At 43.8% G+C, this 18,100-nt stretch overlaps 1 protein-coding gene across 1 annotated transcript in view; it reads left to right on the forward strand.

Annotated features, from left to right (window-relative positions):
- Positions 1-42: 42 nt before the first annotated feature.
- RGS4 (regulator of G protein signaling 4) overlaps positions 43-18,100 on the forward strand; it is a 31,794-nt gene continuing 13,736 nt past the window's right edge. The window contains exons 1-5 of the mRNA XM_084528176.1: positions 43-173; positions 696-770; positions 6,374-6,462; positions 9,802-9,910; positions 13,610-13,797. Coding sequence (XP_084384302.1) covers positions 13,679-13,797 — 119 coding nt within the window. The 5' untranslated portion in view covers positions 43-173; positions 696-770; positions 6,374-6,462; positions 9,802-9,910; positions 13,610-13,678. The remainder of the gene's footprint in view (positions 174-695; positions 771-6,373; positions 6,463-9,801; positions 9,911-13,609; positions 13,798-18,100) is intronic.

Genomic DNA, 18,100 nt, shown 5'->3' on the forward strand with positions numbered 1-18,100 from the left:
GCAGAATTTTCTTTAAGCTCTTAGCAGAGCTTCTAGCTGACCTTTAACTGCTTTCTGCAGTCTCAGATGCCATAAGCTGGATACAAAGTTAGCTCTATCTGCAATATGCTAAGCTGAAACTGGGGGGCTCTTGGTCTGTCCTGCAAGAGCTTGATGATGCTGTGGTTAATCAGGTACTTTTGTAAGCAGAAATTTTAATTTTACACCATTTTTCAGAAATGTTGAACACCTAATTTCAAGCTTGTCCACTTAAAGCTTCTCATTTATCTTTTATACCTGTGGCTTTATTTTCACTTACAATCTCCCAGCCTGGATAAAATGTCCTTCGGCTCAAAATTTGTGATTTCTTCTCTTTTTGGCAATAAATAAACAAAAAATTCTTATTTCAGTTCACATAGCCTAAATGTACTGTTTTATTTAGGCTGATCACCACAAATGACCTTATAATGTACAAGCTCAGTCTCAGTTAAGTTTCTCATTCTAATAAAGATTGGTGTTAGAGATGTGACAGGAATAATACAACTACCAAAGAAACCTCTTCACTATTAGTTGAGTTAAGGCTTGGAAAAGAGCAACCTACATCCTAAGTCCTAGAGGAAATCTCCTTGTTATAGCTAAATTATGCAGTAGTTCATTGATTAAGAATTATATAGTCTTTCTCTTTTTAATGCTAATGTCTCATTTTGATTATTCAGGTAAGATATCAAGCCCTGGAGAGAAGATGTGACCTCATCACCTTCCCATGACTTTTGCAACTTAATGCAATGCTGGTAAGTTCTGGTGAGAGTCATACCATGGCCCTGTCTTTGTGGCTGCAGAGTTGAGGCATTCATAGTCAAAAAAAAAAAACTGCATTGAGACTCCGTATTCCTGAAGCATAACCAAAAAAAAAAAAAAAATAAAAAAAAAAATCTACTGTGAATTTATTTTTTAAAAAAAGAAAAAAAAAAAAGAGAGAGAGAGAAATACATAGTATTATCTTTGTGACACAAATTTTAAAATCAGACTGAATGGAAAATATTCAGTGCAAAACTGCTTTTTGTAGCCCAAGAACCTTTAAGAAGCAGGGTTATGGTTTTAAACAGCATTTTCAGTTTCAGAGTAGGCTTATATATCACATCCTGATTATTGTGAACTGGCTTTAACCACAGCTGTCTTTAATAATATATTCTGCCTTTTACTAATAAGTAAAGAATAAATAGAGAATGCATTATTTTGTTTCACTTTTCTGCAACAGAGGTAGTCACGTGAGCTCTTTTTTCCACCTTTTATGGAAGTTTAATGCTGTCTATGTGTTGATCTGTCATAATTTTATTACCTGGTGATTGCAGTTCCTGAAAAAAAGTCATCAATTGTAGCCTCAGTAGTTCACGTAAGCTGATTTAAGAAAGATTTGTAGCATGAAACATCACTCATAAGTGAATAACTTTCTGCTGGCCTTGCCACTATGCCAGTGGACAGTAAGTGTTCTAGTTATAGATGGAAATGAGTGGTTGAGACACCTCCTCCAGCATGCACTAACGATGGGCTCTCAGCAGCGTTTGTCTGAATGGCTTGTCCAATCCGTTCTTAAATGACTCCAGAGCAACAGGTTATGTTTAGAGGCTTGAAATATTGCTGTACTGTATTGTGATAATAGCACCAGTCCCAAATGCAGCGTTGTGCTCTACATCTCCAGAGACTTCATTTGGAAATTTTGAAATATGGAATATGGAATAATTGCAATCAGTCTTTTTTTTTTTTTTTTTTTTTTTTCCTCCATTAATAGAAAGCTAATATTAAATCCTGTCCCTGAAGTAACTAAATTACATCAAAGTCAGTCTGTGTTTTGTCAGTGACAGTGCTTGTGCTAATAAGCATCTCTGTTTTGCACTGCAGGCTACAGTAGTTATAGCAACAGTGTAAATGACCCTGTAAATGCTTCTGGACTGTTTTATATACTGCAAGATGACAATCTAGAAGAGTAAGTTATTTTAAGCCAGAAAAACAGGCCCAGAATATTATGCTGATGACATGACTACAGCCCTAGAAAGCTCTAAAGAAATTTGGGATGAGAACTGATGTCCTAATTCACAACCATTTATCTGAACTCTGAAATGTATTCACAAACATTTCACAACTAGGTGAATAGAATATGTATTTCCAAAACAATATTTACTTGACAAAAAAAAAAAAAGAATAGATCACAAAGTGCAGGAAGTTCCTTGAGGTGACGCACCATCTCTTTGGACCTGCTTCTCATCTGAAATGTCTCTGCACTGACTTCTGTAAGTGTTTGATGGGGACCCATCTAGCTGATGATAAAGTCACATTTGAGTTGTATAGAACTGATAGCTGTCCTCTGAGAAAGAAAAATTGACTGACTGCATTAGCAATAAAGACTTTGTATTATATGTTGAATGTCTTTTTTTTTTTTTAAGGTAAGCTCTGAAATATTCAGACTTTCAGTTCTGCAGAAAACAAGTGAAGCCCTGATTGAGTGCTTCAGCTCAGCGCTAAGAACTAGAACAATCAGAAGTTCTCCTTTGTTAGCAACCCCTCCACATCTTTCTTCAAAGTATTTTTATTACTTGCCTGGTAATTGTAAACCTTGCCTCCTTCACATCCATGTTCATGTTCTAGCACTGCCCCAATTTCTCTACAGTCAAGCTCTACAACTGTTCTTATTCAGTCCCTTTCTACCAGCTATATGGCTTCTGTGGGGTTATATTTGTACTTTTTTCTGCTGAAGGGAAGTGATACTCATCCCTCTATCAAGAAAAAAATGTAAAAGTATCTTTATTGTCCAGGGAAGAATAAGCAAGGTAAAAATTTTTACTGAAGAACACAGGCTGAAAAAATATTTCCATTTTTTCTGTTCCATATTTCTCTTTCCTTTTATTGCAATGATATTTGAAATGATGAAAATGAAAACTGCATGTTTTGAATGAAAGAATTTGGCTTTCAAAAATAATTCTAATGCTCTTCAGAAACATCTCAACAATTCACCACTCATCAATATTTGTTGCTTACCCATTATTGGAAACCATAATTGGACCTACAGTTTAATAGCACTATGATCAAAAACACTATTGTTTTTTTATTTGTCTTCAAATTAAAAAAAAAAAAAAAAAAAAAAAAAAAAAAAGCTTCATGAAGTTGTACCACAGGGAAGATAATTTTATTGTAAATCCCAAGGCGAGGAGCTTGCAGTCTGCTACTTCAGTGAATGTATTTAGTGGTGCACTTAAAAGATTCATCATAATGGAGGAACTTGGCATGTGGGATACTTAAGAGTTAGTGGAAGAGAACCATTATATCATCTATGCATAGTTCACGTTATGAAATCTTTTGTTGCTGCTGTTTAAAAGGAAGGAAACACAATTGCATTGCTTATAGATAGGCATCACAGAAAACACAAACAGTGTGCTTTGCATTTAGGGTCTGTAGGCCCTGTCAGCCAGAGGTCTCAGAAGAATCTTGTAAGTCATCCTAGATGAAAAATCAAACCTGGTGTAGGCTTTGGGAATGCTCGTAGTTTCTGCAGAACTTCTGCTATGGAAGATGTTTACATCTGTGCTAAACGAAACTTATTATTTAGTCTTTTGGAAGGTCAAAATAAGAAACTGAGTCTGCGAAGTTCTCAGTAGTATTCATTTCCTGTCTGCCCCATGGCTATATGGCCTGCATCTCTGATTAGCTCTATTTACATATTACATACGTCACTGTCACAATTAATCTGCAGGAAGCTGGTTTCCCAGCTGAACCACTCAGTGTTTACAACTAGCTTTCCACAAGTGTATAGCAGTGACATCAGTGCTTGTTAGACAAATGCGTTTTAATGCCCAGCTTCTGGAAGTGCTTACCTTGAACACATACATTTTAAAATGTGTTTTTTCCAGTGTGTACTCACAGGAAATGTTGAAGGCGGGAGCGTACTCTAAATTCTGCCCAGAATATCCTACCGGAATTAAGCATTACTTACAGAAACCCACAGGGATTCGGCACGTGACAACCTTCTTGTTTTTCAAGAGAAAGTTTCTATCAGTCCATACTAACAGTACAAGCAATGGCAAGTATTGGGCTGAGCGTTTTCTGGTCTTTCTATGAAAGATGTGGGAGAAAAGAACAGAAGGACTGTGATTTAGTAACCTCCTGGTGCCATGCTAGAACACAGTGAGTCCTGGTCCACTGGCTGAGTCATAAAATCAAATTCCCTACAGCAGACAAGGGATGAAAATCTCTTTTCTACCTCAGACTTGAGTCCACTATCAGTGAACTGTGTGGTTGAGGCAGAGGTGGGTTGAACTACTAGGCCAGGCATTGTCCATAGCACAAAGCTGGGGAAGATGTGAGGAGCATTTCATATAAAAAAAGGCAGCTCTGCAGGGGAAGAGGGCTGCTCCCAGGGCTGGGAGAGTAGTCAAAACAGGTTCTGATGGTCACACCCTAGGTATTCAGGATTAAATTAGGCAGGACGTAGGAGCTCAGGTTCTACTGTAAAGACACCCCTGGTGGTTGTAGTGCTGTATCTCATGCTCCCTCAGTGTATTAGCCCTCCCTCTGTATCATCACACTGATGCAGATATACAGAATTATGCTTATTTAAACCACAGCCAAGATATTTGCAATAATACTTTCTTCAGTTTATAGGTCATGTTATATTCATTTTTACTTCTTCCTCAAAGTGCATTGCTCTGATGTCTTGATTTAGCTAATATAAATAGTGCTAGGGTTTAGAAAATAGTATGGTGAATTGCTCGTCAGAGTGGTAAAAAAATGAAGCCAAATAAAAGAAAAAATATCTCAGTCACCACTAAATATATAAAATATATTTATATAAACATATAAAATGAGCTACAAAATATCTCTGTCAAGACTGTCTGAAGATTTTAAAGCTACCAGTTACTTTGATTTTTTTCTCTTCAGCCATTACACAAAGGAAGCTCACCACTAAAATTAGACCATTCAATTAATAATCATTCCAGGTGAAATTTCAATGGTTAACGAATCTTCAGAACTTCATGACTGGGGAATTTTTCAGGAAGGTTCAACTATTATTTGAGGATCAAGAAAACCTGTATTCTTAAATGAAAATTGGTGCAGTTTTATCTCCTAGATGATAAAGGATCTGCAGTAGTAGTTTCCTCCTCCTAATCTGTTATAAATCTTCTATGGTGAGGAGGCTGGCTTCAAGGCAGGGATGCTCATTGTCACTGCTCACCAGCCGGTCATAGTCTCTCCTGCTCCTGGTTGATACCAGAATTTGCAACAAAATTCTTCAGCTATCAAACATCAGGGTAACACCAGCTTTCCCAAAACTGCCAGCCAATTTCTTCTTCAGATTTGCAAGAACCCTCAAGAAAATCTCATTACTCAATACAGTAATACGCAGAGGGCTACAATCTTAACTAGGCTTCAGAAAGGCTTCAGGCACAGTACAGATAAAACTCTGCTCTCGTAAAGTACCTATGTTTACGTTTCATTTCAGTCATGCAAGAAATTTAATCTGATGAACTTGCTAAGTCGGGTTGGAGATGGTCATCTGGGTAAAATCTGAGACGGTTTGGTATGCAGCAGAAGTGAGCAGCAATAAAGGAAAGAACTGAACCCACCTCTTCATTCTGGATTCAGTGCAGCTGTATGGATTTTATGGATTCCTCACTGTCACCCCTTGCTGTCCTGCTCATGACAAATGAACGTGCCATTTCGGCACTGTCTGGCTTTTAGCCCACGTCATGGTGTGCTTCGCTATTACCATTTTGATTTGACACAGTCCATGACTTTTCCAAATGTTGACCATGGCAACCTTTTACTTCAATACCAACTTCTAAACCCCATTCTCATCTGCTACAGTCTGTTGGTCCTGTCTTTCTCTTGCCTGCGTTTCCCTGTCACAGCTAGAATAACTGTAATTGCAAAAATAAGTTTTGCAAAGCTTGCCAAAAATACTTCCTCAAAATGAAGAAAACGTGATATTTGCACTTTCAGTATGCATAGCAGGAAGCAAGCTATTCTAGTCTCTCTGTTGAGGAAAAACAGGTGATCATTTATCAGGTTACCCTGTCAATTTGATAAATGTATTTAATAATTTCAGCATTTCTGGAGCCACTGAATCTAACAGAAATGTTACGTTTCATTTGTTGCAAATCAGCCCAAATTGCTTGATGATGGAAACTGATAGTGTAAAGCTTGTCCTCGTGGTGGGGTGTATGAAATAATTTCCGTTTCAATTCATAGTGAGCATAAGCCTTTTTTTTTTTTTTTTTTTTTTTTTTTTTGCAATTCATAGTGGAGATCTTCAGATTGCTTTGCTTGATCCACAAGTGCCTTTCGCATCCTAACTTTATAGTTTGTCACTGAGGGTAACTTTTTTTTTTTTTTTTTTTTCCAGAATGGTCTCCAAGTTTAATGTCTTTGCTTTCTGATGACCAAATTACTCCTCGATCCTGCCAATGATGATAAACCTCCCCTGGAAGAAAGGTAAGAATAGCTGTATGGGGGACTTCCAGTGGCAAAGCAAGGCACCTCAGAGGAGGGGTAGGCAGTGCAATGGCTACAGTGCTCCCTCTGTTGGAAAAATTGTGACACGTCCTTTCACCTTCAAAAAAGGGACACAACAGCCTTGCATGGATGGCAGTGTTTTTGTTCAAGTCCAGGCGACCTGTGCATGCTGTGTGCATTCTGCAGCAGGCACTTTCCTTCCTTGTATTCATATATAGTGCTGAGATTTGCCTGATGTATCCCAGCAGAGGGTTTTTTGTTTTAACAGCAGTAGCAATATACAGAGAAATACGCGTTTAATGCCTGAAGTCAAACATTTAGTCTGATATTTAGCTGATATTTTGCCTAGAAAGTACTTCAGTGAGAGGGGATGTTTGTTTTTTTCCAGGAAAGGCCACAGGAGTTGGGCAGCAGGCCCTGGGACAGGGAGAGTCCCTATGGCCACCACCTCATTTTGTGGGCAGGAGTACAATGCAGGGCCACAGCAGTGGCAGCCACTTTGCTGCTGACAGGAAGGGCTGTGAGAGCTCTGCTGGGCACTGAGATTCCACCTCCCAATGTGCTACAGGAAAAAATGCCAGCCCGGATGGCCCCGCTGGCCCTGAGCATGGCAGGAGAACGAGCAGGCCCAGCTGTGTCTCCTGAGGGGCAGCGGGGTGGCCTGTATGGTGCGCAGGCCTTGTGATGACTGTTTGTCAGGCTTCAAGCTCTCAGCCTGACATATGGCCATGCCCAGAGACCTCAGGAAAAATCCTTGGGTATCAGTGAAACTTTCTGTCCCTGCTGAGAATTGCCAGGATGCTCTTACCGAACTCCTGCCCAGCCTGCACATTGTTGCTTCTGGTGAATCTCCAGTATCTAGAGCCAGGAGACAGAGCCCAGGTTTCCTGGTCACCCTCTCCCAATGACAGCTCCATCAGTAAGAAACCCATGGTTGAGCTGAGGGTACGCACGCTAGTTATTTTTTTGTTTCTGCTGCTTTCATGGCAGGGCTGTGCAGACGTGGCAAAACACACAAACCGCTCTTGATGTTTGCACCTGGGGTCATTTTCTAGTAACTGAGTGCGTGCAGGAACCTGCATAATCTCACTTGCAAAAAACAGATGGACTGTGAGCTGGAGTCCTTTTATGGCCGCTGAAGAAACATTTGTCACTGCTTCACCTCTGTGCTTGCCATTCGGTATTCATTTAGCCAGATGGACTGTGATGGTTATCTGAGCAGAGCTGAAAACAAGGAACCCCAGCCCAGTCCTTGGGGCAGAGCCAGAGCAGAAACTTCAAAGGAAAACCCCAGGCTTGAGCCTACAGAAAGTAAAGTGGAGGAAAACCTCTTGCACGCAGGTGAGCCTGTCTCAGGTCTCACTCAGGCTCCTGCAAAGCATGCTTCTTTTCAGGTGGCTTCTTTATCTGAACCTTCTGCTTATCATCACTTGAGAACAGTTAAGCTCATGCCAGGTCTTGCTCTAGCTAAATATGAGTTGATCACGTTTTAGAATTTTAAGCTGTAAAATGATACAAAAGCCAGTACAAGCAAGGAAAAACGTGTGACTTTGGGCTTGCCTATGCCCAGACCATTCCAGGGAAGCTGTAGTTTACATTAACCACCATCTTTCTAAGTCTGATAGGATGCTCACCGCTTGCTTGAATACTTCAGCAGACCAGCTGGTGCACTGTAAGATCACGAGTGCTAGATGTGAGACTGTCCTATGGTATTTCTTGACGCAGTCTGGCTCACGCAGGATTTAAACTCTTGGACAGAAGTTTCTGACAAACATTAGTCACATGAAACAAATGGTCCTCCACTGACCGAGGCTCAACCGTCAACGTGTTTAATTGCAGCTGAATGCGGCAGAGATAACAGAAGGCTGAACACTAAATAAGTCCAGTCAAAGTTAGTTTCTTGGAGAAAATGGAAATTTCTCGCCTCATCCCCACCAGCAAGGACTCAGTGGCTTTGTATGGACACTGTGTTGGGCATGTGTAGACACACCAGAAATGAGCACCAGAGCTTCCCTGATCAAGAGACACAGGGACAAGGCCAGCAGACCAAGGTGCATGTAGAGAAGTGAGCCTTCAAGGCACGCTGGTGGAAACCAACCCAAACAAAAGTGGTACTCGATGGTGTGTATCCACCCCATGGCAGGCACCCAACGAGCCATTGCTTCCTTGCTGTCCTGGCTGGGGTGGTAGTCCCTGTGCCATGCCTTCCCTTTTCTTTGGAGAGACTGGGATTTTTCTCCTGCTTTGTTGTTGTTTTGTTTTTCCCCTCCTGCCTTAGCAGCTGTGAGTTCTGGGAACAGAGACACGGGTGACAGATGCACACAGCTCCTGTCCCTAGCCTGAATGACCAACATTGAAAAAGAAGAAGGATGTGATGTCATTCGAAATGACACTTTAAATAAATAAATAAATAAAATGTAACATAGCTGTGGTCTTGCAAAGTTTTGAGTGGGCTAATTAGCCAGGGTGATGGCATGACTAATTGGATGAGGCTGGGTGTGGTGCTGTTACAGCTGTCTTTCTGGTATCTGTAGAAAGAAATCCTTCTTGATGTAAGTTAAAAAACTTCTAGACACTCCCTAGCAAGCCTGGTTTAATTTGCCTTTCAGTGGAACTTGATGCCATCTGATTTGTAGAAAGGATGCAGAGAAAATGTCAAAGCTATCCTTGCTTTGTGTGAGTGTTGGGCTAGATGGCTCCTGGCTCCCTTCTAGCCTCTGTTACTCTGAGATCCTGAACTCATGGAAGGACTTAGGAGTCTGTCCTAGCACAAACAACCCATCGAGTCATCCCCAGTGAACCAGAAACTTGCAGAGCACCAAATGGCACAAATTTCATTGATCTTTGTCTCAATGCAGAAGACCAACGGAGGGAATCCTACCTTGGATTCCTCCCCAGTTTGCTCTGGGACACGCTTTGCAGGAGCAGCAGGTCCCTGGTAGGGGGCCAGAGGGGGAAGTACCTGGATCTGCTAGGGCCAGGTGCTGCAGCTGCTGCTGCTGCCTGTGAGTAGTTGACAGAGATGCATGTTTCTGGGAGCAGCTACACAAACACTGTGTTCTGTTCTTCCTGTCACACAGAAATTGTGGAGGGTCATTTAGCTAAAGTCGGACAGAATCAAAGTATAAAACGTTCACCCATGCAGGTATTTTGCCGCTGACAGGTTTGTGCCAAGCATACCAGCAGTGGGCAGTCTAAGTCCATTCTAGCATTCACCCAATGTCCAAGCACCTGCACCAAGGGGGGGGGGAGAGAGTGGAAAGGTGTCCCCAACTGCTAGGGAAAAGCATTAATTTAGTTTTGTGCTTCTGATTTTAGGAAGCAGCAAGATTTCACCGTGGTCTCAACACTGCTGTAGAAACGAGTACCAGAGTGGGGTCTGCAGGCCAGATAGGAGCTGGAAAGAAGGTCAAATGTAAGGAAAAAGGTAAAAGAGCTTTGATTTATTTCCTGAGACAGATGAGATCATTTCTTCCCTCCAAGTCACAGTCCTGGTCTCTTGTATTTTTCATGTTTCATTACAAGTGTTTGTAATTATATGAGTGGCTTTAGAGGCCAATTAAGCCTTCATTTGGAGGCTGCTCTGGGTGCTGGAAGCCCTCCATTAGCCTGGGCTTCTGCCAGCGAAAAACACTACATTGTCTTTAACAACTGCACCAGCTCCTATCTGCTTAATGTTGATTTTCCTATTAAGTTCAACTAATACTTTTCTAATTGTGTGAGCTGGGCCTGAAGCCAGGCTGGGTGGTTTTTGCTGGCTGCTTCCTAGGCTGAATCAGAGATGAGCAAAATCCTCACAAACAATTCACTGTGCACATGTTCGGTCCCATCTAAACAGCGGCTCTTCTCCTTAAAAACTGACTCAAACTGCATTTGTGCCTCCTGTGTTGACTTCCCAAGACAAGTTCCACACAACCATGGGAAGTAGATGCTGGAGAACATACTCACTGGAGCACTGAAGGCCTGGGTGCTGCACACAGTTTACACCATGAAGTACCTTAAGTGATGCCGTGGAAATCAAAGGCCAGGAATTATTCCATGGGTTATTTGAAGCAGGTAATACAGTGCAAACTGCCCAGGAGGAATTATTCCTTCCATGCAAATCAGCCCAGAGAAGGATTGCTAAGAGATTCAATGTGGGATGCCCCCAGAGAAATGCAAGCGACAAAAACCTTAAAGAAAAATGATATTGTTGTATTTTAGCAGCAGATGTAGAGGCAACATCCCAACAAAATCTGTGTCACATTGTGCTGGCAGAATGAAGTTTGGATATCATATAATAGTCTTGCTGAGAAATAGGAACCATTACCAGCAGCTGACTGACAGCTATTGCTAAAGGAGACCCGAGGTATACACGTACAAAGTGTGCACTTCTCAAGCTTTTTCTCTCAGGCTGTGGTTCAAAAACACATATGATTGACCTTAATGAAATTTAAGCAAATGTGTAGATCCATTGCTGCGTAGGGATGAAGCTAAGCACGTACAATGTCCCTCCTGCTTAAAGTGTTTGATACACAGAGATGAGAGTTTTAACAGCGTTGGACAACCAAACAAGTCATTATTGTAGAAGGTTTCCTGGTAGCATGAAGAAGCAAGAGGGAGCCAGGGCTGTTTCAGAGCAAAACTGAAAACGCTAATTGACTTTTACTCACTGGGAAGGAAGATAGAGCATGACAAATGGCTTTGTGGTTTGAATCATTAGAGGCTAAAGAGAGAGCTGCTGGCTAATGGGACTCTACTGGGCAGAAATGGCTGTATTAGGATTGCTGTGAGCAATTTACAAGATGTTTTTGTAGAACACAGGAGGAATCAGTAGGACCCCAGCTGACACCCCGTGGTCAGGAAGGAAGGAAAATGGTAAAGCAAGGAGACAGGGAAGGATCAGGGGGGAACTTGGTTGTCTTCCTCCCTGGGACAGACGGCACTTCATAGTTCTTCATGGGGAGGTCCAAGACAGCTCTGTCCATCCACGGAGCAGGCTCAGAGAGCAGATACAGTGTCAGGGTTCTGCGGGCATTATTTGCTCTTATTTGCACCAACCACCATCACCTGGGCCATGGACTAGGAGCTATATTTAAACTCAGGACATGGGCTTTAATCTTCTCCTGAGCTATCGTGTAGGTAGGTCTATCTTCAACCCCCTCCCCTGTCATTCCTGATAGGGCTCCCCAGTTGTCCCCTGCCTCAATCTGTCCCTGGAGCTGTGGATGGGCTGTTAGTAGCTCTCTGTGCTGCTTGCTCTGCCCAAGCCTTGTGGGATGGTGCCTCTCAGCTGAAGGAACAGTCTGGTCATCCTCAGCTCCTGGCCAGTCCTTTTGGGAGCAGGTCTGCTCCTGCTGCACCTGGACACATCACGTTTTGTAGGGGATTCTCTGGAGGAGGTGACTGGAAACGTGATAAGCTGTAGAGGGGACATCAGACAAACTCTAGGAGGAAGGAGCTGTTTTCCTGTCTCGTCTCTTCTGAAGGACACATTTATTTGCTAAAATATTAAGATATGGGTCTGATGCTCTTTATTTCACATAGTACACATCAGCGTTTGTTCTAGCTGCTGGAAGAAGTGAGCTCAGAAATAATTCAAGGGTCAGTTTTCTAACATTAGATTGGAATTGGCTTTATTTACTTTTACAAACCTGGCCAAGGCTCAAGGCATTCTAATGTTATGTATTCTTCAGTAAACACAATTAACTGGGAACTCAGAAACGCTGATATCATCTTTTCCCTTGGGACTGGTCACTGTGAGCTGCTTTCTCCAGCCAGAAGATTGGATTATATTTCCCCAAGGTTGCGGAGTACCTGGAAATCTATTCAGCTCAAAAAAAAAAAAAAAAAAAAAAAGGAGGAGGTCAGGAGGTGGGAACACAGGCATGAAGTGCTAGAGACAATGTCTTTTTTATGAATGGAATATCATACCTAAAATTTGCCCAATGTGCCTGGGCCAGCCTGATTTCTGCAGAGAGGCTTTGACAGCGAACTTCACAGTGTTTGCAACTGGAGAGTTACCTGACTGCTGGTAGGTTTGGTGATGCAGCCAAGTGTGGTTTACTGCAGCAGCAAGGCCTGGCACATGTGAAACGGTCTGGATTGCAAAGGGCATCTGCACCTTCCGCATTGAAGACAGGTTGCCCAGAACCAGTGGGCTCCTGCTGTTTAAGAGCAAGTGGGTGTTTATTTCTGAGGCAGCCGGGCGGGATCCTTAGGAGCAAGATATGCAGAGTATCCTATATTTAACCAAAAATCCTGAATGTGGGTGTTGAAACTGGACTTTAGACTTCTGTTTTATCACCTCTTGAATAACCCCAAGCTGAAGGAATGAATGCAGAGAGCCTTATTATCTAGGGCCTTGCCTAGCTCCAAGGTGGAGAGAAACAAAGCACATTTGTGGTAGGACCTTTTCTAAGTGATTGTTACAAGCCCTTCCCCAGTTGATCCAGTCCAGTACTTCATGATCTTACAGCTAGAAAATCTTGTCTACCATCTAATCCTTCCTTGCTGTAATTCAGGACAAACATTTCTTGTCCTAACCAGCATGGACATGGTGAACAGTTCATCATCTTCGTCTTTGCAACTGCAGCCTTTTATGGACGTGGCATTTAGGTACTTCATGTATTATTAACCAGTGTCCTTTAGATCTGCTCACATCTAGATGGAACAATTTCTCATTCTTTCATCTTTCTTTATAGATTTTTGTTCTGGACTCTCTCCAGCTAGTCTACAGCCTTCCTGAAGAGCAATACCATCTTGGAACCTCTTGCTGAATATCTAAGGCAGAACATATTGATTATGCTGCATTAGCATGTGCAAGAGATTTGTGACAGAAATTAAGGTTGAGGTGAAGTCTGAATGGAAACGTGTGTGTAAACACCGGGATAAATAACTGAATGAGGATTAAAAGGATTAAAAGTACTGATAACGAAGAGCACCACTTCCAGGATCATGTTCCTAGGATGCCATTCCTGGTTGTAAAACCAGAGAATGTATTTATGGCAGGACCAAAAGCCCTGTGCCCTGCCTGATAAGGTAGCACAGACAGGTGATAAGGTCTCATCGGCTGAAGACCTTACATCCTGCCCAGAGGACGACAATGAGCTTGCAGCATAACACATACCATTCCTTTTCCTGACAGGCCACCAGAAAAACAGACATGTTATAACCAGAAGAAATAGATGATGGGCTGCACCCTGGCCTAGAATTTATGGAAGCTGAAGTTGGCATTTCTGAGGCAAAGACCCACTCCAGAACAGCTGATGACTTCATGTCACGTGTGGCTGATCTCATCCAGCCCCTTGGACACTCACGTTGCGGTGCTTGTGGGTAAGTGAGTGTGACAGTCTGAGTAAAAAGTCTGTAAGAGAGGGATTTTGTGTACATAAAATCAACTGGTTGTTAAAGGTTTAGTTTAAAAACAACAACAACAAAACCACTATCACCTTGCCTGCAGCTGAACTGTATGAGCAGACTGTAGTTAACCACAAGTAGCTTTCTACAGCACCCAGAGGTCCTCTAACCTACATCTACTGTCCTAAATCACTCTCAGATCTGAAGAGTTTAGCCCATCTTGTTTGTAGCTAGAAGGATGCTGTTTATATCTTTAAGCTGACAAGCCTGGTTTTCTGCACCTCCTGCATCTTTCTCAGCCTTCAGCAACCTTTTCCATCCCATTTCTCCAGCAGCACTGGGCTTCCTCAGTCTTTGCTGTTCTCCAGACTATCAATCCAGGTCTTTTTGTTGTTGTTGTTGTTTGTTTGATCTCTGCTGCTTCTCTCCTGCAGTCTGTCATCTTTCTTGTTGGTCTTGCAAGCCTTTCACTCTGCTGCTGCATCCCAGCTGCCTCTGTTTTTCTCCCCAGCTGTCACGATTTCCAAGCTACCTGCTGTCCCTTGCACTGCCCCTGTTGTCACTGCTTACTGAGGCTTTTGGCTGTGTAGTCCTAGTCCTGCTCCTCATTGTGTAGTGGTCCTAGACCGATGCCTTTTTTCCTCCTGGTAAAAACTTGATCAGTTTAGCCACGTCGTCCATTCTTCCTGCACTGACCTTCAGCAGACTGTGCATGGATAGCACGCTCTGCTCTTCCTCCCTTCAATCCCTGTGCTGGACTGCTCACATTGCCATTCTTTGTGCTTTTTCTCACTGCCATGCCTCTATTTACACTGCTTCTGAGCCCTGTATGTGGCTCAGCATTCAGCACTGCTTTTCCATGGCTGAATATTTGAAGATTCTGGACTGATTAGGAAGGGGATATGTCTCCACTCAAGCCCTTTGGAGGTCTGGTCTGATGGGTTTGGTGCTGAACAAAGTGTTTGCTTCACTGAGTTGTAAACTCTGGGTAATTGGACCAGGTAGTTCATCCACAGAGGATGCTTGAGATAAATTGTTTCTGCACCAGTACTTTAACAGGTTTCTTGAAAACACATTAGCAGCTGGATAAACATCGGTTGAGAATAACTTCCATATCCCTGTATAATAACACTGGAGCATGTACTGCTGGTCAGTTTGGGGTTCAGGGAAGGTTACTGCTTTCTTGTGATATCAAGCAGACATTGTTATGGACTGAAGGAACAGCTCATGAACAACTCTAGACTACACGAAAAGTAAACTGAAGAAAAAAATTGTTCCCCTCTTAGAGCTGTTTCCGTTCTCCTTCCAGCCTCTGCTGCACATTACCTTGTGTGACTCATGCAGAACAAAGACAAACTGCATTTTAGAGCTAATGTCTTTAAAATTTGAGCCCACTTTGGTCTCTGCTGCTGACAGAGTCCAGCCTGCCTCCCCTACCGGACTGATGGTTTCTGGACCAAGCGCACATATATTAGAGAGTTTAAAAAGCAGTAAAGCAGCACAGCAGGATTCAGCCTCTGTTATCCAGGAGCCCTATATAAAGGCACTCCGCAGCTGGATACAGGAAAGTGGAGAAAAACAGAAGCAAAAACCTCTCCTGTCAATACCAGATTTTATGCACGGGAGTAACTCTGTGAAGCTCAGTGCTGTCGTGTTGATGTACCCTGCCTGTGAAGGTACGTGATGTGGGTGTCATCTGCTGACAGTGCCTGCTCCATCCTATTACGAGCATTGTGGTGTGAAGTCCCTTTGACAGCCCAACCCTGGGCATGTGGCACTGGGCAGCAGATACTAAACTGAAATACGATGACCCTAGGGAGTAAGATCTTCAGCAGGAGCAAGCTGAGCTTTCATGAAATATGGTTTGAGCCACGCTTTCAGAGGTTATGGCACTGCTTGAGCAGGGGATGCCCTTGGTTGCAGTCCTTCCTCCATGATGTTTTATGATAGGGGTGCAGCTGTCCTGCCAACTGGCTGTGTCTCCTGGCTAACGTCCTTCATATCTAGTTGATCAGAGGCTGCTTCAAGAGATGCTCATTAACCCTCAAGGAGAAAAATCCAGTTGGAAGACAGTTTTGCTCGACACAGAAAGTGCCACAGCACACGGGGCAGCTGCAGCACAACAGCTCCGCAGACCAATGAAAGCATGCCCAGGGTGTCGCTAGATTGCTGGAGCGCTGAGTCCCTCAGCATAACAAGTGTATGAACACACCGGTGATTAGCAGAGAAACCAGGCTCGGGGGCTTGTTTTGATTTCTGCTTCGGCCTTCCAATCTAACACACTTAATGCGCATCAGGGAACAGGGCGAGGAGACACTTTGTTCTCTTATCTTGCAAAGTCAATCAGTTGCATAATATGAATCACAGAGGCAGCAGGAACGTGATGAAGTGCAGAGAAGGGAGACATCAGATGTTTTATTGTGGCTATGGGGGAGTGAGCCAGGCCTCCCTCTACCCAAGTTATTTTCCCCAAACTGCCTTTGATCCTGCTTTGCATCAGCTGCTTGTCACTCTGAAAGCAGCACAGACTGCAAGACAGCTTCTCTGGAGCCCCTATCTGTTAGAATAGGAGAGGTAAGCACCCCCAAAAGTCTCCAGAAGGATTCAGAGAGTTTCAATGAGCTGTTCCCTTTGCCTTAGCCTCACAGTGGGGCAGGGGCTGCCTAGTGTCTGCACAGCACTGTGCACAGAGCAGTGTGATCAGACCCAGCGTGGGTGTGAGACAGGTAAGAGCACCAGATCGGGTGTCACCCTGCCCCTTGGATTCAAAGGGCAGAACTTGTGAGGGAAAATGACCTTTTTGTAAAGATAAGGCTGACGCTCAGAGCTCCTGCAGCTTAGGAGAGGTGTGTAGGCAGCTGGTGTGGTGTGGTGCAAGTCAGTTTGTTTCTGTGTTCCCCTTCTGAAAATGGGACACTGTGCAACCAGTAGCACCTGTCACACCATCCGAAGGACTGTGGGCACCAGGGATTCAGCTCATTTGGTAGCCTGAGCTCTTGGGTGATTCCTCTTCCGAGGCTTCTGCTTTTCGTTTATCAAAAAGTGTTTAAAAATAGAACAAATCCATAGAGCTTTATTCGAAGCCTGAGCTGCTAATGAGCCCACATCAGAGGGGACAGGCCCTCCCCACAGGGCAGAAATTGCAACACCCTAGCTGAGGCTTAGCCTGAAAAGGCCATGCATGTTTTGGGCAGTGTCTGCCTCTGACAAGGAAAAAAATGCCTCTTTGTAGCCTCTCGATGATTTGGAAAATGGCAGACTATCAGTCTGTTCTTTCCCAGCACAAGGCTTGCTGTGATGCCTTACCAGATGCTCTGTGCGTACCTGCTGGCAGCCGAGCCCCACGTATTTTGGTAGGAAGGGTGCCAGGGGGTTGAAGAACGCGGGGTTGCAAGGTAAATAACAGGGAGGAGTGCTAAAAGGAGAAGGGACAGAAAGAAATCACTCTACCAAGAAGCCTCCCAGGCGTGTGGCGCTGTCTTAGGCAATTTCCCTCTTTCCCTAACAAACAGCAAGCGCATTTACTGCTGGCAAGCTCAGCCCAGAGCTGCGGGAGCATGTAATGACTGCGAGGGGCTTCTGGGCTTTCTTGCTCCACTTTGTAAATTCATCTCTCATCCTTGTTATATTAGCGCTATTTTTAGCTGCTCTTAGTCAGAGAGAACAGAAGTGATTCTCCATTATGGATCTCAAGCAGGAGATAATAGAGACAGTTGGAGATGTTGCCGAGCAGAAGGCTGGTGCAGGAGGCCTGTGCCCAGCACAGCTCCTCCAGAGGTCCCACCACACTGCCCCAACGCCCTGGGGCACTGGCTTCAGCTCTGCAGCCTCCCTTACAGGGCAGCAAGGCTGCTCAGCACGTGCACGTGCTCCCTCTGGACACAGCCGAGTCTCCCAGGAGATGCCTGGCTGTCAGACAGCATTCCCAAGGATCATCTTGTCCAGATGCCATGGGATGCATCCTCCTCCTTCCCACGGCTCATCTCTAGGGCTTCTCACATAGCCTCCTGCCCCCTCTGTACGTCACTGACCACTTTTCTCCCTCCTGCTCTCCTCCCTTCCAGCTCTCATGACCCCAGTCTTTCCCCTTTTGGGCAGCATGGCCAAAATGGTCCTGTTCCTCAGCGTGGCCTTACCTCCATAGCCACCCCAAGACATCTGTGCTTGTATGACAAAGGAGGGTCCCATATATACAGCTGGGGGTTGTGATGGGGTGAGGTAGGACGTGCCTACAGAATGGATATGGGTGCAGAGCACAGTGTGATTGTGGTGTGAGACT

Source organism: Aythya ferina (assembly GCF_964211825.1).
Source record: "Aythya ferina genome assembly, chromosome: 8".
NCBI lineage: Eukaryota > Metazoa > Chordata > Aves > Anseriformes > Anatidae > Aythya > Aythya ferina.